At 37.6% G+C, this 22,353-nt stretch overlaps 1 protein-coding gene across 2 annotated transcripts; it reads right to left on the bottom strand.

The window, feature by feature from the left end:
* Positions 1 to 168: 168 nt before the first annotated feature.
* Positions 169 to 22,198, bottom strand: APPL1 (adaptor protein, phosphotyrosine interacting with PH domain and leucine zipper 1). 2 transcript variants are annotated; one of them, XM_058844576.1, is made up of 22 exons: positions 22,067 to 22,198; positions 17,677 to 17,775; positions 17,108 to 17,167; positions 16,333 to 16,404; positions 15,478 to 15,565; positions 13,863 to 13,904; positions 13,009 to 13,067; positions 12,401 to 12,547; positions 10,899 to 10,981; positions 10,639 to 10,797; positions 9,710 to 9,898; positions 9,179 to 9,221; positions 8,491 to 8,547; positions 7,865 to 7,956; positions 7,120 to 7,302; positions 4,651 to 4,700; positions 4,089 to 4,263; positions 3,949 to 3,985; positions 2,429 to 2,575; positions 2,163 to 2,213; positions 1,716 to 1,805; positions 169 to 1,523 (listed from the first exon to the last, which is right to left on the bottom strand). In XM_058844576.1, exons 1-22 carry the CDS (start codon positions 22,118 to 22,120, stop codon positions 1,374 to 1,376), a joined length of 2,127 nt encoding a protein of 708 aa, XP_058700559.1. In that variant the 5' UTR covers positions 22,121 to 22,198; the 3' UTR covers positions 169 to 1,373. The 2 variants fall into 2 exon arrangements, with proteins under 2 accessions (XP_058700559.1, XP_058700560.1); XM_058844577.1 differs by lacking the exon at positions 1,716 to 1,805.
* Positions 22,199 to 22,353: the final 155 nt, after the last annotated feature.

Raw genomic sequence — 22,353 nt, 5'->3', positions numbered from 1 at the left:
TGAACACCAGAAATGCCCTGCAATGAACTGTAAATCACTCATAACTGTTATATTATAACTTGGAATATAAGTATATTCTTTTCTCTCTACATATCCTGTTATTTTCATGCCACTATTAGAGAGCTATCTTCTGTTCCTCTGGATTTTAATATTTATAGTAATTAGTGCAAAAATAAATATTTCTCTTCAAACAAGATTTCTCTTCTGGATCAAAAGGTGAATGCACATCTAATACTATACAAAATAAATATTACACAGGGTATGGAATATGGAGTGCAGATTACAAGCTGTAAACAGACATCACTTTGAAAAATGCTTTCCAGAACTGACTCTAGGATGTAGGATTACTGTCATCTCTTAATTCAGAAATGGCAAATTCTGTTTGAAAATCATAAAAGGACTGAAGAGCCCCAACTCGTTTTCAGTAGATGTAGTGTACTAGCAGCAAGGCATTTACATATGCAGAAGATGTGATGTAATGTTTTCATGTGATGGAATTCAAGATGTTCCTGCAACTATACGCATGTTTTATAAAAGTGAACTCAAAGGTTTACAGCTTTCTATTCCAAGTACTGGGGAAAAACCAAGAACATGGCACTTGTACTACAAGGCTATATACATTACTCTTATCATTTGATGAGGAATTCTTTTCCTCATGCAGCAAAGTTCAGCTGCATCTCATTAGCTCTTACCTAGGTCTGACAGTATCTTTTTCTCCTGCTGAAAGAAATTTTTTGGTGTTGTATTCACCAAAAAAAAAAAAAAAATCAAAAAAAAAATCAAAAAAAAAAAATCAAGACAGTATCATACTGTGCAAAATGAAACAAAAAAAGAACCTTCTGTTTAGAACTATTGCACATCTCACTGATGTTAATTGGGATCCTTCTTTCTAAATCTAAGAACAGATATGTGCAACTGAGTAAAGCTTAGCACTGTCTTATTTGGACATCCACTTTCGTTTCCAGCAAGGTGTTCTCCATAGTGTAAATGGAGAAATGTAAAGACGAAATTTCAGTGTTACTGCTGAAGGCCAATGGATTTTCAGTTTTGCTTCCAAAGCAGTCAATTGCACAGAGGTAAGTGGGGGAAAACCCCCATATTTTTTCTCATACTACAGAGAAGCCTTGAGAAAACATATGTTTGTAATTAACATGGCAGCATCACCATGCTTCATCTGGAATACAAGAGAAATTATACTGACAGAAATGGAAATCACTTAACTGAGAAAGAAAAATCAAGGCATAATAGGGTCTACATATTGTGAAGTCTTTGCTATAACACGACAGACCCTCCACCTACATTTCACCTCTTGTCGAACTTGTGCCATTTCACCAGATATATTCCTGATTCTGACTTTAATGAAGCAGGCAACCTTAGGCTTCAGATTCTCTCTTCTTCTTTCCATCTTCTCCTAAATCACTGTCTTCTGACTGGCTGCTGCTAAGGACTACAAACTGTCCTTCTGTGCTGCTCTGGTTGGATCTGCTGGAGGCTGCTATCAACCGGCTCTGCTCCTCCAAGTCCTAAGTTGGGAAGGGGGGTTGGGAAATCAGAAAAAAAGTATTACCCTTAAAGCCATCTGCAATGGACACAGGATACCATTATTATGATTTCTAAATGATTTATCAATACTATCAGTGGACAGCTTTGGACAAAATGGCAAAAAAATTTAAGTAGAAAAAAACCTAATATGAAGAAATAATGATCAAAGGTACCTTCTCAATTTGCTTTTGTTTATTCAGTTCTTTTTGCTGTTTCTCTTTGACTCTGTCTATTTCTTTCTGCTTTTCTGAGGCTTTTCGATCCTACAGGGCAAAAACATAAAGGAAGTCAGTAACAACAGCCTCAGATGTTTGAGACACTACTGATTGATATGAGCTTGCTCAAAACTGTGACATCACTGTTTTAATTATTCTGCTTTTAAATAACTGGGATGGTTGTTAAAAGTCACAAAACTAATCCTATATTGAATATTGTTCTACAGTAGATACTGGTCGGTCTTTTCACATGAATTTAAATTCTAGGAAAAATATCCCTTAAAATACACATCAGTACTGCTGTATCTAGAAGCATCTTTCAGAATACAATCTATTTAATACACATATTAAATATACCACTTTCCTTCCATTCCCAAGCATCCTTTGCCCCAAAAAGATTCTTACCAGTTCTGCATGAAAAGCTATCTGTTTGGCCAATCCAACAGAGTCACAAATCTAAACACAAAACAGATAGGAAATAATTAGAAATACCTTTAAATTTAAGCCAGAGTCCCAAATTAGATACAATAGCACGCTAAAGCATTTGCAGGCACTTAAAATGACAGGTTTAACTTTTTCAGTACATAAAACATGCCTTAGACAGCTTGAATGGATCTAGCATCTCTGAATCCATATTCACAACTGATACAAGTCAAAACCATCACCAATACCTTTTCCCCTTCATTATTTGATTCAAATATATAGCAGATGGAAGTCTGGTAGCTCTCCACTCTCCCTCCTGAGGTTCTAAGCACAAATCCAAAGAGGCGCTTGTTCTCCTGGTGTGTAGCATACAGCACTACATTGGGCAAAGGAAACTGCCAAAAGGATCAGACATGGAGAGATTAAAACTGATTCCAAATATTTCCCAAACGAGGTTTCAATACCCTGCACATTAATTAATGCACAGCCACAGCACAAGAAGTTACTCGACCAAATGTAATTATGAAACACAAACAGATTATAGACAGGAAGGACTAAATTATTCCAAAGACAAGCAAATGTCAGAAAACACGCTCCATGTAAGAAAAAGGGACCAGATTTGCAGTGTGTGTCAGTCACCTTCCTAAAAGTAGATACACTCCTGTTTTATTTTGTTTTAATCATTCATTATTGTTACATTGGTGACTAAACTTTTAATATTTAGTTCCATGTAAAGGCACTACTTCTCAAAAACCTTTACTGCAATTAGCTCAACTCTCCTAATTATATAAGCACGGAAAAAATCCCCAACTCATACAAATCACATGCCCTCATTAGTTTATTACAAGAAAACTGTTTTGCATTCTTATTCCTACAAGAACTTGGACTTCAAATTATCTTTTTAAGACTCATCAAACAATAAACTTAAAAATTCTGAGTCCCTACCACAGCTGCTATAAACTGATGAGTTTTTCCTAGGATTAGATGTTTGCATTTAGCATATAGAACATACCCTCAGCTGATGTACCTCACCTGTAAAAGGTGACAGCTTTGGAGCATTTTTGAACTTAATGTCAGACTTTAAATATTTAAAAGATATTTTTCCATGCTCAAGATCTTTTCCTTTTTTTTTTTTTCATTTTTTGAAAAGGAAAGCAATTCAGAGCCTCCAAAAAAATGGAATGATTTTAAAAACAAAAAAGAATTAAATGACAGACCATAAATTGTGCATAGAAAGGGAAAACGGAAATAGTTTTGAAATATGAAGAATAAAGACTGCTATTACTAAAGAATTAAGCTGACCTTATTTGATATCCTAACAAGAATTCCACTTACTCCTTTCAAGTGCATTTTTTATGGAGAAGTAGAAAAACAAGAAATCAAACCAGAAGCCACTCAACACCCTCAAGGCTATTATATATACTAAAAACAAAACCCCAAAACGAAGCAGAGAAACCAAACAGCAAACAAACCCTCTTGGACTTCAGAACTAATGTGACTCAATTATTAATGTTCTCTCTGTACTATTTTACCCTCTCAGATCACAGGGGGAAGGGAGTCTCAAAAGCCAATTTGACCTACTGAAATCACTCCCATTAACCTGATTTGCAAGTGTTTCTAAATTTCTGCACTGGTCTCCTAATAGCACTGGAAATTTGGTTGCAAGTCTCATGCTATTGGTGATTTTTTGCTATCATCTAATAATAATATTTTTAAAGTAAACGAATTACATTGCTGGGTATTTATCTTAAAATGGAAAGTTACTTACTCGTAGTCTTGTAACTTGTGTCTGTGGATCAATTAACCTAAAAATTTGTATTTAAAGACAAACCAGAAAGTAAATTTTACCAAAGTGAAAGAAGATCATTCTGTAAATAAACATCAGTAGAAGTCAGGAAGCAAACTTACTTTAAACAGTCACAAGTGACTAACAAGTGTGATTCTGTCATCCTGAAAACGTTATGGATGGCACGAGCTGCGAGTATTTGACGCATTGTTTCATAAACAACATCTGGGCTTTCATCAGACTTCACTTCCATAGAGCCAAGAAATCTTACAATAAATAACTGATGAAGAATTGAATCTAAGAAAAAAGAAAAATATTGAAAAAAACAAACTCCATTTTGGGTTTCCCATTCAAAACCAAAGGTGGACTGCAGTCAGGAAAACTCCAAACTCCCCCATAACTAGAAAAGAGATCGTTCCTACTTAGCAATTTGAGGTGCAGTTACTACACAGCACATCACACATCTTTTCACTTGGTTAATGAATACAAAAGATGTAATGAATCATTTTTACAGCAGATTTTCAGACAGAAGTTTGATTTAACTTGACTTGTCAAATACCTTGTAATGCAATTAAGCATTTTGAAACCAGTGTTAAATTAGAAGAGAGAAGCTAGAGATGAAAACAGAACTATAACTGTCAACATTTATTTTTATTTTGCATTGAAATTAAATTTTTGTTTTACCTTCTGTTTCAGGTTTTGAGCCTCCAGATTCACCAAAAGGATTTGTGCGTCTATTAAAAAATGAAAACATTAAAGCAGGAGTCAGATTACAGGAACCATTCGTGGATAGTGCAGTAATCTCATGCTGCATAAAATACCAACATGTAATGAGTTCACAGACTTGTAATTTGGAGGAATAATGTATAATGAATCAAAAGGAGAAGCAATTTCATCAGAAGTGAGACATAATTTGCTGTATTTGAGGACCCACATTATGGGGAAAATACCAGATATTATTGTCCTATTGCTGCCATAGCAATTTTTGCTCACTTTTGTTTTTTTTTTTTAATATTTGAATTAAGCCCAAACCAAAACCTTGGTAGTGCTTGAAAAGGTGTAGTTTTAGGGGATGAAATTTCACAGAACAGCTTCAGGAAGCACAGCCAAACACCAGGCCCTTTCAGTACTCCATAGGAGCACCCACTTCTCATCAGTGTCAAGGTGCTGAATTACTTACTCAAGAGAAGCCCCTGGGTTTGTTTCAAATGCAGCTTTCTCAAAACATCACTGGGGTTTTACTCCTAGAGGGTCAAGAGAAATGTGGCTATTTCTGGCTCTAAGAGACAGATTTACTATCAGTTACAGAGAAAAGTGAAAATACTCTAGGCTTCCAAGTCTGCATTTTTCAAGAACAGTAAAGGAATGAGCACAGGAAATGGGGACATTTTATTTAAAATTTGTAGAGGAAATTACCCATTCTCTTTGGCTGACTGGTAGCTGAAAAGCTATTGGCAAGGGTTCTATAGAGTTCAAATCAGGTTTTTTATGGGACTAATGAAAGTGTCACCTTGATAATTAGTGTTCTAAAAGCAAATTTCAGAACTATGAGGGAAAAAAAAAAGTTCAGTTACACATACTGACTGTCAGTTTATTTTATCAATTATCAGAAATGTTTTAACTAAGAGATGGCTGGTTTAAAGGAATAAAATTTTTCTAGATTGAAGCCAAGATGGCATTGCTACAATGTTTAGATAGCATGGACTCAATCAAGAACCATCCCATTAAATGCTGACCTGTGTAATTACAGTAAAAGCAATTTTTTTCTACTAGCATCTTCTATTGCTCACACTTCTCTTGTCATTTAATATTAAACTGAAACACTAAATGCAATATCTCACAGGATCTCTCAAAAGGCAAAAATAAAATTTAAATATACGTCATCAGTATGAGAAACCAAGGAAAGTACTTCTTTTTTAATAACAAACGTTACTTATCTGCACAAACACTGCAGTTCTTTATTGAAGGTGATGGTTAATTGAAAATACTGAGCTCAACTCTATCATTTCTGCTATAAAAAATATTATTTTCTAGACTAGAGTCATAACTGATGACATCAGAGAATATTCTGAGTTGGAAAGGACCCCCAAGGATCATCAAGTCCTCATCTCCAGTGCGTGGCCCATACAGGGATTGAATCCACAGTCTGGGTGTTACTGGCACCCTGCTCTGACCAACTGAGTGAGACCAGGCTACCACAGGAATTCAGCTAAGTCTTAAACTTTCCACTTCCTGCAATACAGTTCAAGTCTCTTTTAAATCAGTGCATTCTGAAGGATCTAGTTGGCCACCTGCTTATCCCCTGCTATACCAAACAACAGCAAGAAGAAAACTGTTGAAAAAAGTAAAAAATAGTTGCGTATTTATAATTTCAACTCTTACATCTGTGAGATGCAATTCAAAATTCAAATATTTTCCTAGAGGTGGGGGATATAAGACATTTTGTGACAAGAGTCTCATAAATTAGTTTTCATCTCTTTGGCTGTTTTCGTTCTTGTTAAGAGCAGTTGGATCTGCAAATACATTTTCTTAATATCTCAGTTCTATAGATATAGCTCTAGAAATGCAGTGATCAGTTACAGGTCTTTGGTTCTTAGAACATCTCCCACTCAAATATAATAACAAGTAGGAGAAAATGTTTTTTTGTTTTGGATGAACTCTTAGATGATTTTAACTTGTCTGTATGTGAAATTACTCTAGAAGCCTAGACCATTTTCACTCACCTTTCAGCTTAAGAGGAGTGTCATCGTATGCCATCATCACCTGGAGGTAGGGCTACCAAATTTCTCTTGAGTTTCCAAGAGGAAATAACCCAAGCTGCTGGGTGAGTAAGCAATAGGAAAGGAAAATACTTCATGAAACCAAAAGTTTAAAATAAATCAATTAATAAAAGCATTGGCTGTTAAAGCAAAAAATGCTGCTGCAAAATCAAAAACTACACCTTGACTCTAGTGATGTAATTAAGCCTTTTTCTACAATTACATTTAACAGTTTAACAAATTGTTTTGCTTCACTGGCCACTGCAAAATTTGTGATGTCAGGGAAAAGGCGATGTGTGTGCTGGAGCTGCATCTTAAATGTGATTTTCTTGTTTGTTTTTGAATTAGTAACATTAACTTTAGGGATTTTTTTCCTTCACTCTACATTTCCTACCTGCCCGATTGCCCTGATGATTTTGCTTGGCCAGGCAGATCTTCACTGACTGGAGATATTATGTCAAATTGGATTGGAGTGTCAGGGGCAACAAGGGAATCCAAGGAAAGTGCTGAGAGAGCTGCTGAGTCAGATCCCAGTGACCCTGTGCTGCTGGTACGAACTGCAGGAGGACGAGATTGTCTACAACAAAACCAAAAAGGCAAAGTTAGGGCATGTGAGTGTAGGATGGTTGATCATAAATTAAACCATAGGGGACACCAATACATCTAAGTTCTGGAATATTGTAAAACAAAAGAAAAGCTAAAAACCTGAAAATCAGGGTATAGCAAAGAAATCTATGTACCTAGTCAAGTTTAAGTACTACTTCCATTAATAATTGCATCAGATGTTTTAACATCAATATATAATCACATATTAAGTATAATACAATCTGAGGTCTGCTTCCAGGAGTTGGACACATGAAGAAAAATCTCATCATGAAATTACACAATACAACAGATATGATGAAACAAACCAAAGTGTCCACCAGCTGGCACTGGGATTACTTTTAACAATGGGTGCTCAACAGTGCTTCAGCAGCGAAAGGCGTGTTCAGGAAATTTTCCTCTGGCCTATCAAAGACTTAGTTCTGATCACAGAAAGCTCTCTAGGTTTGTTTGGCTTTTTTTTTTCCTCCTGGAACTTTATCCAAGATTTTCTTTCTATATGTACATCTCAAATGCCCTCTGGTTGCTTCACTCACACAGCTGGCCTCATGCTCTCGTGCCTCTGCTGAAAGGAAGGAGAAGGAGTGACAGCCTCCAGAGCTGACTGATTCACACGGGCTGCAATTTCCTGCAGCAGAGATGGGAAAAAATAACTGAAAACATTTTTCTCAAAATAAACTTTCAGATTTTATTTATATGCAACTGGAAAAAGTTATAAACTCAACCCTTCATGAAAATCTTGCATTCTTATATTTTTGCCAACACACCTGCAGAATTTTCTTCTAACTTTTCTTCAAACACGTATCCTGATGTTAACTGTCTCAATTTAAATGAACACACTGGCCTTACAATATTGCCAATGTCAATAAAAAGCAGCAATAGAGAAAAGTTCCAATGATAACTGTGGCTAAATAAGCAGATGTAGCCAGGAAAACAAAAATAAAAATCTCATTTGAGAAATGCAGCCCTCAACTTTGAACTAAAAAACATGAAGACACACTTCTTATATAGATATATGCTCTGTTATAAAAGAGTTTTCATTGGGTCAATTCCCCTAATTTACTAAGCAAAAATAATTATGTAAATTTGTATTGATATGAATTTACTCTATAAATATAAATGTTAACATATTACTGATAACTATGAATTTTAGTAAAGTTACCTCTGGGTTTTCACTTAGATATATCTGCTTAGATATGTTGTTTATGGTGCATATCCACTGAAAAAGAGGAAGAAAAAAGAAAACAAATTCATGTCACGTTTTCTAAACGAGCTTGATTGAATACCTGAGTTGCTAGTTTCAGCACTTTTTCTACTTCCTTTGTAAACTCAGGGAGCCAAATATTCTGCACACCCAGCTTGTCAATAAACTCACTGGCACCTACATACTGCACCTTGCACTTCTAGATTTTACTCACAAAAATTGTTTTAGTCATACTACAGCTAAACTGAAGAAAGCTTAACTCACAACTCTAAGGAATTAAAAAAAATCTTATCAGGATTCTCTGTTCTTCTTTATTCTGTGATGCAGATGACATTGTTTCCTCAAGAAATCATAAAAATTCAGTTTGGCTTTTGTGGAATTTGCTCATTTCTTGCACCTGCAAGCTAGAATCTGCACTCTCTCTCTCTGCTCTGGAAAACCATTTGCTCCTGTTCCTCGCTTCTCAACTTTTATCTGAAGGAGGAAACTAACAGGAACACTAAGATAAACAAGGTATTACTAGCAAAGACAATTTATTAATAAGGAGAAATGGAAAAAATTTGCAGTATCCAGCTATGGTTAGGAATGCATTCTTTCTGTGCAGCAGAAAATCACCGAGCTCCATGCACACCTCCTATAAGCTTACCTCTTCATAATCTTTTTTACTTTCTGCCTGTAAGATCGAAGACCTGAAAGAGGAGAATGGAAAACACAATTTTGTGTATTTAAAATGCCTCACAAATACAGTCAGCCAGGAAATTGCATTTTCATATTTACACACTGAACAATAATTTATGAAAGCCTGAAGATTGTGCTTGTGCTGAGTGCAGTCAACATTTAATTAGGATGGGGAGGAACCTATGCTTTCCTTTCAACAGGAAACAGAAAAGCAACACAATTCTAATTGTGTCCATGTAACACTTAAGTATTCACAAAATGCAATAATATGTGATTGTCTACCAATTATGATAATCTTATTCCGAAATACTATTCAGCTACATTATAGTTTATGAACAAAAATCCAGATATTACACAATTAAAAGGATATCCCAGATTTTGCTTCTAAATATCCACAAAATAGATCAAGCTAACATCTGGCCAAAGGCAGACCATCTTTCTCTTCCCAGTTTGTGAGTCTACTATTTCTAACAGGAAACAGCAATATAAGACCACTCACTTTTTGCCATCAAAAGATGTTATCTGAAAACAGTACCGTCTGTCCTCACAGTCCACAGCCATCACAGAGCAATTGTCTATGTCCATGACAAGTCCCCCAGCCACATCACCTCTTGCCTGGCTCATCAGATTTCCACCTTGAGTGAAGTAAAACTGCCTCTCCCAGCTGGAAGACACCAGCCCTGTCTTACTAAAAGATAAAAAGAAGTCCTCAATTAGCCTCTCTTTTTTGCTCAGACACTCTATAATATCAGCTGCTGCAACTGTGTTCTAATACAGAAATTCATGCCTCATTCAGTATTTTACTTTAACTGTTGTAAAAGTAATCAACTTTTTTTTTTTTTTTAATTCCTTGGAGCTTATTATATAAATTACAGTAAAAAAATCTAAATGTTACAATTTATTATTAATAGCTCTGAAAAACAGCTGTTGGACTTCCTTGGATGCACAGCTCCTTCCTGTGGACAAGCCACTGCTGCATGGAATCCAGAAGCTCTTTCCAAGGGTATTTTGGTTAACAGATATTTTGCCTTGTTTAGATCAAAATTATTATGTTTCATTAGTAACTTGAATCCCAAGGCTTTAACAGACACTTCCAGAACAATCCGGATAGATGGAATCTTGTTACTTCCCAGTTAGGATGCAGAGAAATTACACTCTCAAACCCATTTTTTAACTGTGAAAATTCAGGAAAAATTAGACTAAAATCAGGACAATTATACTTTGCACCTGAATGACATTGTCAGTGTAACAATGGATTTAACACTAATTAGGTGAAGTCCAAAGAAAGAAACAGAATAGCTATTACGTGACTTATTGAGCTAAATTTATAAAATCAGCATAGCTAACATTTAAAAAACTGGCTTCTCTAGCTTCCCTTTCCCAAAATTAAATATATTCTGGAATTTTAAAATAGTAAGTTACTCTTACTTTCTTGCATTGAGATAGCCAGCTTTCCGTGTTAGATTCCTATGAGCAGGAAATTTAATAGGATCAGGATCAGGCAAATACAGTGGATCACTGGCTACTTCCAAATCCTCTATTGTTTGTTGCATGTTTTCTACTTCACAATCCATTTCCCTGCGAACACTAAGATAAAAAATGTGTTATTAACAAAGATAATTTCTTACTAAGTAGAAACAGAAAAAATAATACTGATTCAAGTTCAAAATTCAACAAAGCCAACTTACTTCTGTACACTTGTGCCAATATTGGTCAAAAATTCTTCCAGTTGCTCAGTAAGATTTTCTGAACCCATTTTAAAAAAGCTTATCTTTAAAAAAAGAAAGATGAAAAGGGAAAATTTAGACATTAATAAAACTACACTAACAATTAACAGATGAAATCATAAGAGTTTAAAGTTTCTCAGAGAAATCTGTTTTCATCCTCATTCCCAACCAAAGCCTCTTACTAAAAGCAGCAGAATGAGTGTTTGTGGCTGCAGGTGAAGGCTGCTGCTGGCACTGCACTGGGATTTGTGTCACAAGGATGTGAACAGAGCTGCCTGGAGGAAATACAGAAGCACACAGGAACTGCCCTGGAAAAACTCCCAAGGGCTCTCTGTCCTTTTTCAAGCCCACCATTCTGTTATGGGGGGTTATTTGGGGCACACAGGAGAGAAAAAACCTGTGAGTATTTGTCCAGGGCCATCCACAGGGAACTAACAATATGTATTTTAAGAACAGGGTACTCCACAATGAGCCAGATAATCTGCCACAGCTAAACTGAGGTTAGTCATGAGAACTCCCAGAACAGGAAGCCCTGGGACATGGCCCTGCCCTTCCGTTTCTTAGATTCAGCAAGAAGCTCCACCTAAGCAACAGGTTGCACTACTTTACTGCACTAAACATGCACAACTTGGCTCTTAAATACAAGCTGCAAAATTTCAAAAGAAAGCAAGAGTTCTTGCCTTTCCAAAGTTTTCAGACAGTGTGCAGAAGTTAATTTCTACTCAGGTCACTGTAGCAGTGCCAGATGCTGGAAAGCTTGACTTGCAAAAAAACCCATTAAGCCCATGCTTAATGACATACTTCCGAAATTGCAAATTAAGTCTGTCCAAGTAACTTTATATAAGTTGTATTTTCTGTAGCACCCATCCTCAAGTAAACCAATAATGAACTTATTAATATTAAGCAAAACCAAACCAGAATGTTTTTTAGCATTCTGGCTCTTCCACAGCCTTGATTGAAAACAGTAGTTATATAGCTTTTGATGGTTATCTCATATCAGAATAGCTGCCACAGGAATGAGTTTAACTGTCTCCATGTTACTCACTGAGAAGGTTCACTTCTATGTGGACTTGCATGAAAGCTCTAATCAGCTCTTCCATTTACTGGAATCAAATGCCCAACAGTGAAAATCTAGGCATTACATGAAATCCAGCCATCTGGGTTTTGGGGGGAAATTAACCATTACATTTTCACTCAGATTTTGCTAAAAGACTCTCTGATGGCAGTGAGGGCATCTCATGAAGAGATTCCTGCAGTGAGTGGGCAATGACCAGTGATAACTAATGGCACAGTCAGGGCAGCAGCTGTGGCAGCTCAGAGATGTGGATGGGGGGGGGGGTATTTTTCTCTGTTTCCATCCTTGGACTGCAGAAGAGGGCTTGCAATGGATTTCACTACATCAACCTTCATAAAGTACTTTTATATCTTCTTTCAGACCTCCTGCTATCAGAATATGAAATTACCTGAGCTTGCATGTATCCTAGCAAGGGCTCTAGAAGAGAAATTTTCTTTTTGTACTGGAGAGTATTTAATGCACAGAAATAATGCATCATAGTCTGATGCTGTTTTTTCCTTGAAGTATATACATCTTCTGTAACTTCAGCCTTGATCTGAAGAGATACAGACAAGGAGAGGGAAAAAAAGGAATGTTTGAGACTTGGCATTGATCAAGTGCCTTCTGGACAGCTTTATAGCCAGAATGGAAAAACCCACAATCATGTTGTACCCTCTATCACCAGCTGCTGCATGTTTTACTTTGCAATTCTGCTTCTCTAATTTAAACATAAGATATGTGAAAAATAAATACAGCATTCTTCTCTACCTGGAAAGTGTGGTTATTTCTTCACAAAAACAAACTGAATATGATATCACAATATTATTCCTAAAGCATTGTCAGTGTTACAGGACAGGCATGTATTGGAGAAATCTGCTTTTCTATCTAGACTGTTAAAGCATAAACTATCAAATGTCACACAGAATCTACCATACACTGTGTTCCATCATACATATATATAAAATGAAAACTATTTCTTCTCTGAAAACCTTTATATTAAGATTTTGTTTTACAAACCTTTTCATTTTCCTTTCTTTTTGACAACCGGCTGTATCTGGTAATGGCAGCATCATGGTCTAAGCAATCAAGAGAGAATTTATTATCATTTTCAAAAGTTAACGACTTACGAAACAGAGCAGAAAACATTTTATATCAAAGTGTTACACAGACAGCTGAATGCAAAGTTCTGGCATAGTAACACCTTGAGGGATTGTTCTTGTCTGTTTATAATCATTTCACTGCAACAAATAATTGGACTGAAGCAAAATTCTAACCAGATGCAAATGTTGCCAAATTGTTACAAAGTTTCCTAAACATCCACTATTTTTCAAATAAGAACTGTCCATTAAGTAGAGAAACTTTACATTATGAAAAACTGTATCTCATCTTTTTTGCTTCTAAAGCAATGAAACAAGTTTCACTGGGAGAAGTAGAATCTTATTTAGACAGTAAGTTCTCCCCAAGGATATATTAAAGGCAGCTAAAAACATAACTTCTGAAAATAGGGAGAACTATGAAATTCATTTTAGGAATGCAAATTTTTTATTGACCAAGTCCTGACTTTAAGAAGAGAGCTAGCACCTTACTCTTTTTGAAATTTTGTTGGCATAATCCTACATTATTTAATAATCATACGTACACTTAAGATGTTGTAAAATACCCTTTCAATTTGCCTTAACGCTTCAGTACACAAAGCAGGGATTTACAAGTGAACTGGGGAAAGCTGAGTGTCTAAGCATCACTCAGAAAAATTACACCTTAATTAGTTACTTTAAGCGTACAGGCTTAGCTCCACTAGTTAAGTACAAGTAATAATCTACAATAATACTGTTGTCTTGTAATACTGATAAGATTAAGTACTTTACACTTACCATTGCTTGCAATTTGGAAAACTTCTTTCAGAGTTAGTATCTCTAAAAAAAAAAAAAAACCAAGATATCACAATTTAAATAAGTTGTCATTAAGGTAACAGTCACATATTACAGTTTCTCATGTAATGTTTCACTGCTGAGCAGTTGAAGGTAACACCTTTTACCATACTGACCTACCAGCACAAGCATTACATGGCCAGGCAAGTCTGTCTGCTCCTACCTGTGGCCTGAGGATCATTTCAGTGCTTAAAAATAAAAAAATACTGTACTGTAATACTGTAAGAAGGAATTTATTTTCAAATGTCTTTGAAAGTCATCATCAATACAACTGTGTCACCTGTAGTTCCAGTCTGGGTTCTGGTTTGAGCTGGGGAAATGGAAGCACGGGAGATGGGTAGTATCAAAGCCCAAAACACATTGGGACTCCTCCTAGCCAAAATGAGCCGAGTTCCAGCTGGTTATTGTCTCACTGTGTCAGGAACTGGAACCAGCACAGTACCTTACACCTGCTCTGATCTTGGTTGTGGTTTGTGCCATATTACAATACAAACCAGCAGAGAGCCATGGTCAACTTTATGGTAAAGCAAATACAAAAAAACTGTCCAGGAAGTGCCTATGAAGCCCATAAAGAAGTGTAGAGTCATTACAAACTACACCAGCTGGTGGCTAAATCTTTCAGCAGGGAAATTTAACTTGTGATTATTGCCTCAGGGATACCTCTTCAGTGAGTACTAACAGGAGATTTTTCAGGTCCTGAGAAGTAATATCAGCCTTGGAATAGTCATGATCCTTTGCCCCAAAAAATAAAGCAAACCATAATCTTTTCAATCCATAATTTTGCTGTGAACTATTGCCAAAGAAGTATTTTCCAAGCTTCATGAAGAGTTAAAAGACTTACAAAAGACTTGTAATTTTTTTCAATTTAGACTTCAGATATTCATATCTTAGGTATACCTACTCTAGAAGGTTCACAGTAGGGATATTTAAGTTACTTGGGGTTTAACTCTCATAATTCCTACTTGGAAGCCCATTTGCCACAGCAGTCTGTTCACTCCAGTATCTTGAGTAAAATCTATCATCACACATATTAGATTTTATTTTAAACCAGGCACACAATACAATTATTACAAAAATAAGAAGCATCTAAGATGGAAGCACCTTATGTCTGCACATAAGAAGTCACCAGTGCTACCAGCAGGGTTGAATAACCACATTACTAAATCTTAATATAGTACTACAGCTTTGGCACTTTGCCTTATGAGCTTAGTCCAGCAATTATATTGATGTTATGATCAGATACACAAATCTTTCCTGAAAATTATTCTTTCCTAACATTTCTTTGTAGCTGCTAATTGTTCATCTTGAATAGAAGATAAGTGCTTCCCTAATATAAGTAATATTTTTGTTGAAACAATAACAATGTTAAGTTCAACTGTAATAACTCTCATGAATAGAAATAACTTACTTTTCTTTTTAAATGGGGAGATGCATACTTTTGAGAGCTGAAAAATAAGTTGTGTATCCTATTTAGTGAAACAAGAGCTAAAAAGATTAAATGCAATGTTTTTATTGTTGCTGCTGTTGATAAAAAACAGTATTTGGTCAAGTCCTCTACCTTTTAGATCCCTTTCTTTAAACTGGGTAATAGGAAACATCATTGCATCTGCAAGCTGAGTTGAAAGTACTGCATGGCAAGAGCTGAGCTGAAAAAGACAAAAGAAAAAAATCTTAGGAAAGCAGTGCTGACACCAAATCAAATCACAATAGGTGAACATCAATGTCACTCAAAGACAACATGTACAACTCAAACACATTTTTGCATGCTCTTATTTTTGCAGCTACTTTTTTCCAGGGTCCAGATATCATCATGAGCTTTTTATTGGAAAACCTTTAGAGTTTAGTTTTTGTCTGAACTTTTCCAAGTTACTGGATCATGTCCAAAAACAGCCTCATTCTGACTCTCATCCTGACTAGTCAGTTTATTTCTCCAGTTTCCCTCCAGCTACATCACAGCCCATCTTTCACACCTCACAGAGATAGAATAAAATGTGATCCTCCTCCTAAAATGCTGTTTAGGAGGAGAGGGATCACAGCAAAAATCCTGATTCAGCTCTTAATGGTGCTCAGTTGTGTGTCCTATGAGTCAGTGTCCAAGACAGACAGCAGGAGGGTCCTCAGTCAGTCAGGTATCTGAAATCAGGCAATACAGATACCCTCAGGTACATAGTTGCTAACTGCCACTGTGTGATGGTTTTGGCTCTATCTCTAGCAGTTAAACTACATTTTTTTGTCAGCAATGTATCCTCATTTTGCTGAACTTCTTTATCTTAAGGTTACATAACTTTAAATAGATGCTGCAATATACAATTAATTGTTACCTTGTTGATGAATGAATGCTATTTCTGTATCTCCTGCCTTAAAACAGAGTAATTACGCAGTTAAAGTCTGACAGCATTAGCAAAGCACTTACCTCATCAATCACTTTTGCAAATTGCTGCAGAGTCGAAGTCATGACTTCATCATCTCCCCCAAGTGGAAAACGCTGAAAAGGCAAAAAGAGTTATGTTGTTTGCAGCGTTTTCTGCCATTCACAAAACTGGATGAATCATCTCTATATCAGGTATTCCATTATTTTAAAATATTGCACAGTTAAGATACACTGAAGCAGTTCACCTCATTAGGTGGAAAAGGAGGATAGGGAGTAGCAGCCTCTTAAAAGAAGCCAATTTTTGTTTTTAACATTTTTAACCTCAGAAAAGGGGACCCATCAGCAAAGCTACAGAAAACCCTCCATAGTACAGGTTACGAGGGAAGAAAGTTACAGATTCCGCAGTCTGTGCTTTCAGAGATGGAATTATGCTCACAGAATAAATTATGTTTGTAATTTGGAGACTGCAATGCAGTCTCTTCTCTTTGTGACTATTTAAGCACTTAAGAGTAAAAAGGTTTATAAAATAAAAACAAAACAGAACTATCCTAAGCAGTTCTCAAAAAAAATAATCCAAAAGTAAAATACTTCAGAAGTTATTAATATTCATCGTGGTAAGAGGAACTTCATTCTGGTCTAGTTGGAAGAACTAAAATTAAGACAGTAGATTCTTTTGGCAATGATTTGAACCACCAACCACAGCAGTTCATTTTATCTGGACCAAACCTAAATACATTCTACACTGTGCTCTGGGAGATAAAAGACTACAAAAATACACAGTCCTGACCACACACAGACAACATGATTTATGCAGTACCTGTTTCTCATATTCCTTCAGAAGCTTTGAAGTCAGATGAGTTGCTGCACTTAATTCATTCTGATAAAAAAACAAAGGGAAACATGAAAATCAATAACAAGTCAAACAGTTAAAGTATATATAAATTTAAAATACAGCCACAAACTCAAATTTTTAGAAAAACTTACAAAATAGATTATGTTTCTGGCATCAAAGTGGAGTTATTTCTGGATGAGTGAAACATTAATATATTGTGGATAAAAAAATTACCTCTAATTTGATACATATTATTATACACAAACATTTTAGAAACACTTGGGAAATACATTAAAGCTATTTGGAGAACAGAGAACATAATTTCATTTGTTATAAGAAATTCTGTTGCATGAAAAATTACAAGAATTTAGTCTTTACCACTCCCTAACATACAGAAAAATAAAAACTAATTCTTACTTTATTTCACTTCTATGTTTAAAGCATATGGAAGTTAAAGAAAAGCATATTGTTCATCATAATGTCAAAAAAAAGCAAGAAACATGAAATGTGGTTCCAAAGCTTTATAATGCATTCAAGAATTTCATTAACACTACCTGAGCATCATATATTCTGTGCATGGCTTGAAACAACTGATTGATGTAATTGGATATTGCAGCAGCATCTTCTTCAAATACTCCCAGCAAAGAGCGGGTCTGTAACAATCAAACAGCCAAAACATGAACGTGACAAGTTAGAAGAGAAAAATTAAAATATAATGGGATTTCCACCACAAACAGCATTATTTCAGGTTTCATTTCTGAAAATTTTATAAACCCTCCAATAATGTTTAAAGGAATGATACCTGTTGCATGCCCAAGAATCTTACGGATATCCAAGATCAGCCTTTCTCCTACTGTCAGCCTCTCTCCAGGTTAATACATTTTCAGAAAGGAAAGGGCCAAGGGAGATGGACAACTGTTAAATGTTGAAACTGTGGGAAACTACTGGGCTCACTATGGTACATCCCTAAAGAGAAAGGGTAAAGATTACTGGTATTAAACAGCTGGCCAGGTACACACATTTCCTCTGCAGTGAGATCCAAATAAAGGCTGTGACTGTCCCATACTATTCAACCTGAACACAGACAGTTGCTGGTTGTGCTTGGATCTATAATTTACCTGTGGAATAACCACCAATTCTGTGATCAAAAGGTTGAGGAACTAGACCAAACCGAAACAAACCATACAACCTGTATCCGATTGTTCTCAACATGAATGTTTCTCACCACTGAAAGGGAGTGAAAAGATCTCACCCCAGCTTGTCAGTCTGTCTGTTCCTCAGCTGGTGTCACCCACAAGCCTGATGACTCTTGTGTCCAACTGCACTGCCTGCATCACTGATGGTGCTTAACAGCATCCACCTCAAAAGCCAACCTCTTTTATCACTAGCCACCTATTAGACTAAATCACTATTCTCCATCTGTAAGCCCAACTATCCAGCCAGTTTTTCCACCCAGGTCACAGTCCATACCTCTCCCTTTTGGCCAGAAGAATGGTGCCAGACCGTGTCAGAGTCCTTGCATAAGTCAGGGAGACTGACATTCCCTGCTCTCCCTTCTGCCCAAATGACTGACTCGATAAGAAGGCAATCAGGTTGCTCAGGTGTAATTTGCCTGTAAGCTTAAATGAGATGCTGACTGCATGTTCTTGCATCCTTTTTTGCATTTGGAAGCAAGGTTATTCTTCACCGTGAGGATTTTGAATGGCCTCCAATCCCAAAGGGGCAAAAGGAGAGGATGTACCAGTAACCCTGTTCAGGATATACTGGCTTGTCTTAAGACATTGGTTGGGACGCTTGGCTGTAGAAGCAGGAGCAGCACATGCAAGAGCCACAAGGGAAATATTTTAGCAAAAGGACTGTGCTTTCTTTCTAGGTTTGCACTAGAATTAATATTCAGACAGAAAATTGAAAGAATCATAAGCACATAACTGCTTTTCTTCCCAAACTATGATTGTTAAACACTTGAAATTGGAAATTCTAGTTTTCAGTCTTCCCTAGGCTTTCTTGAAATTACCCAAGTCTTTAGTCCATCTCCCCTTGAAGCATGAAGGTCTTTTTCAGCCATTTCTGACCTTTTGCTTTTAATGATAATCAAAGACTACATCTTAAACCCATATAAAGTATATTATTTGACAATTCTTTTTACATGAAGTTCTTTAATCTAAGTTGCATTAGATGCCTGGCTGTATCACAACTACTATCATGCTATATAATGTCTAAAAGATATTTAAATATTAAAAAATATAATGAAACAGCATCATCAACACAATAAATAGCTTTAATGCTGGTTCTAGTTTATAAATCAAGTGGAAAGAAGTGGAGGACAACTCAAATCTTTGCCAGGTGTGGCAACATGTGTCATCCTAACAGCCTTGACTCTCCCATTAAAGTAGACATACATGAAAGACTGCAAAAGAAAAAATAACATGGTACTGTAACCACTGAATTATATACTCAAGACCTTTAAACCTGAACATAGATAAACCTGAGCTTCTAATTTTAAAGGAGTATTACATAAGGTTTCTGGATTATGCTTACTGTTTAAAACTGAACATTGAAAAAAAAAAAAATTCTGTTTTATTTTTAAAGCGTCAGTTATTGATGTCCAGCCATCAAAATAATATCATATGATACTGATAGAAAGAAATTAACCTGAAACTGTAAACAAGTTATGGCAGTCTTGTGCTTAGCATAAGATTAGAGGAATTGTTTACTTATGTTTCTAGTAAAAATCTACATCATTTTGCATGTTCTTTAGAAATCTTTTAACCCATGTTTGTAAGCAGGCAAACAGGAGAGGACCAGGGAGAAGCTGCACAAAGAAAGCCCCTCTTTAGAAGTCAGTGCTAAGCCTTCTATGCCATCAGATGAAGGGCTCTGCAAGTGACAGGAGACAGAGCCTGGGCTACCATAGTCTCCTGACTTTTTTGTTGTGCAATGCTTTGGGAATGCAAATCAGTGCAAGCAGAAACTCTCTCTAAATACACACCGAGTATGTGTGTAATAATGTCCTAAGTTAATACATAATTGCTCTCTTTTGCATAGCAAAAGACCATGTAAACTTGGTGTTCGGTTTAGGCCTGACAAGCACAGTGGTTAGATTTTTGTCATGTGACAACAGGAAATTAAAGGGTTTGGACATTTTTGAAAAGTCTTTTCCTCCCTCAGACACAGAATGAGTTTGATATGACATTTATATATTACAGTCAGTGTCTGAAACACGAACTCAAACACAGAATGAGTTTGATATGACATTTATATATTACAGTCAGTGTCTGAAACACGAACTCCAGGCCATAGTCCAGCACAAAACAATAACCCAGGCTGACGAGCTTTTCAATATTCCAGCGTAAATGTATGGAAGTCATGGCGACTCCTCCAGAGAGAGGGTTCTGCTTTCCTCAAGCACCATTTGTTGCCATTTCCACTCCACTGATTTCAAAGTAACAGAAATTAACCAATGTAACAAACAGACCAACCCAACAGAAAACAGAGCAGAGTCCTTCCTAGAGGACCTGGCTCCCATAATTCACCTGAAATAGAGAATTGACTGAAAGACGTACATTTCAGATCTAAAATAGAAGACAATATTGGCAAATTCAATTACTTAAGTATCAGACCTGTCTGTATCAGAAAAAACCTCACATGGAAGATTCTAGAATTAAAATTACATTCCAATAAGTAACATTTTTTCATGTGCTTCCCAAATGTCCTCAGATGCTCCTAAGTTCATGCTACATTTGACATTTCCTATAAATATGAATAGTTCTGACTTTGTTATACTAAGAACAGACTTTCAAGACATTATTTTTAAAATCAGTATTATTACAGGACCTTCAAAATTTTTCCCTCCTCATGAGATGATATCAGGTTTGGCCCCTGGACCAGAACCCACATTAGAGGCCAGATCCCATCTCACATCTAGCATTTGAGCTATTTGGGGCTCTGTCCTCAGGAAATCAATTATTCCTGTTTTAAGTCGTCCTTCCAATTGATATAGAATGTCTTTTTAGAGTCTATATTTCCCTTTTTAACAAGTGAAAGTTTCTCTTTCTATGATCAAGGAATTAAAATTACTAGTGCACATGCTTATGTACCTATAGCATTGCAATATAGGACATTCTGCTCACTGCCTAAACCATGCATCAGAACAAGGATCTTAATTCAAAAGGCTGCCGCAGATGAAAATACATTGCAAACTTTTTTCCCACATCTAAGAAGCCCAGTACAAGGACTTGCTGTTGCTGCTGCCAGCAAGAGAAACCAGAGCAATTGAGTAAAGCATTTCCTACTCTAGAAAGGAGCTCCAGTGCACTACAGGGCATCGCTGACACAGATCAGGCAGCAGCAACGCAAGGGAAGAATCGGAGCAAGGAGAGGCCTCCGGGCACCATGTGCTTCCCACCTTCTCTCCGCACTAACCATCGCCGCGATAACCTCACCCACTACCTGCTTTTCGTACGGGTCTATTAAACCTTAGCGCACCTCAGTGAAAAAAAAAGCGGAAAAATCGTTTTGAGAAGGCAACATGGGTTTTGTGGTCACGAGGTGTCCAAAATCGAGCCCGGGTGCGAAGGCGGGGGTGGGGATCAGGGAGCCGGTGCCGGCGCTGCCCTGACGGAGCTGCCGCAGCGCCCGGGCCCGGAGCGGCGGCCCCGCGCCCGGCCCGCAGCACTCCCGGGAACAGCGGCGGGGCCAGCGAGCGGCGGCGCCGCGGAGCTCCGGGCAGGCGTTCGCAGGGCACGGCCGGGGCGAAAAGCCCGAGCCGAGACTGTCGGAGCCCCGCGGGGCCATGCAGGCAGCGTCCCCGCCGCGCTGCCGGGGTGTCCCCCTCCCTCACGGCCACCGCCGCGGCTCTCCCGGGGCCGGGAGCGACAGGAAAACAGCGCTGGGGCCGGGCAGCAGGGGCTGGGCCAGATACGGCCTCCGCCGCGCCTGTCTCACCTGAGGACTGTCCTCCAGCGTCTCCTCGATGGGCAGTTTGTCGATGCCGGGCATGGCGGCAGCGGCGCTGAGCCCCCGCGGCTCCGTTCCCCCCGCGCCGGGCCCGACCCACACCGACCCCCGCCCGCCGCGCGCCGGACGTCCCGCCCCCCGCGAGCCCGGCTTCCCCATTGGCCTGTCCGCGCCCCTATCAGGCTGCCCATTGGCCTGTCCGCGCCCCTATCAGGCTGCCCATTGGCCCGTCCGCGCCCCTGTCAAGCTGCCCATTGGCTGGCGGGCCCGCCCGT

Source organism: Poecile atricapillus, chromosome 9 (assembly GCF_030490865.1).
Source record: "Poecile atricapillus isolate bPoeAtr1 chromosome 9, bPoeAtr1.hap1, whole genome shotgun sequence".
NCBI lineage: Eukaryota > Metazoa > Chordata > Aves > Passeriformes > Paridae > Poecile > Poecile atricapillus.
This window is presented reverse-complemented; position numbering and strand designations above follow the sequence as displayed.

What these genes read in the sequence shown, in the direction of transcription:
- APPL1 (XM_058844576.1), bottom strand. Translation starts at nt 22,120, where the DNA reads ATGCCCGGCATCGACAAACTGCCCATCGAGGAGACGCTGGAGGACAGT. An exon ending in TAGGATACATGCAAGCTCAG is followed by an intron (nt 10,982 to 12,400) that starts GTAATTTCATAT and finishes CTTTTTTTAAAG; the next exon opens with ATAAGCTTTTTTAAAATGGG. An exon ending in GTCACTTGTGACTGTTTAAA is followed by an intron (nt 3,986 to 4,088) that starts GTAAGTTTGCTT and finishes ACAAATTTTTAG; the next exon opens with GTTAATTGATCCACAGACAC.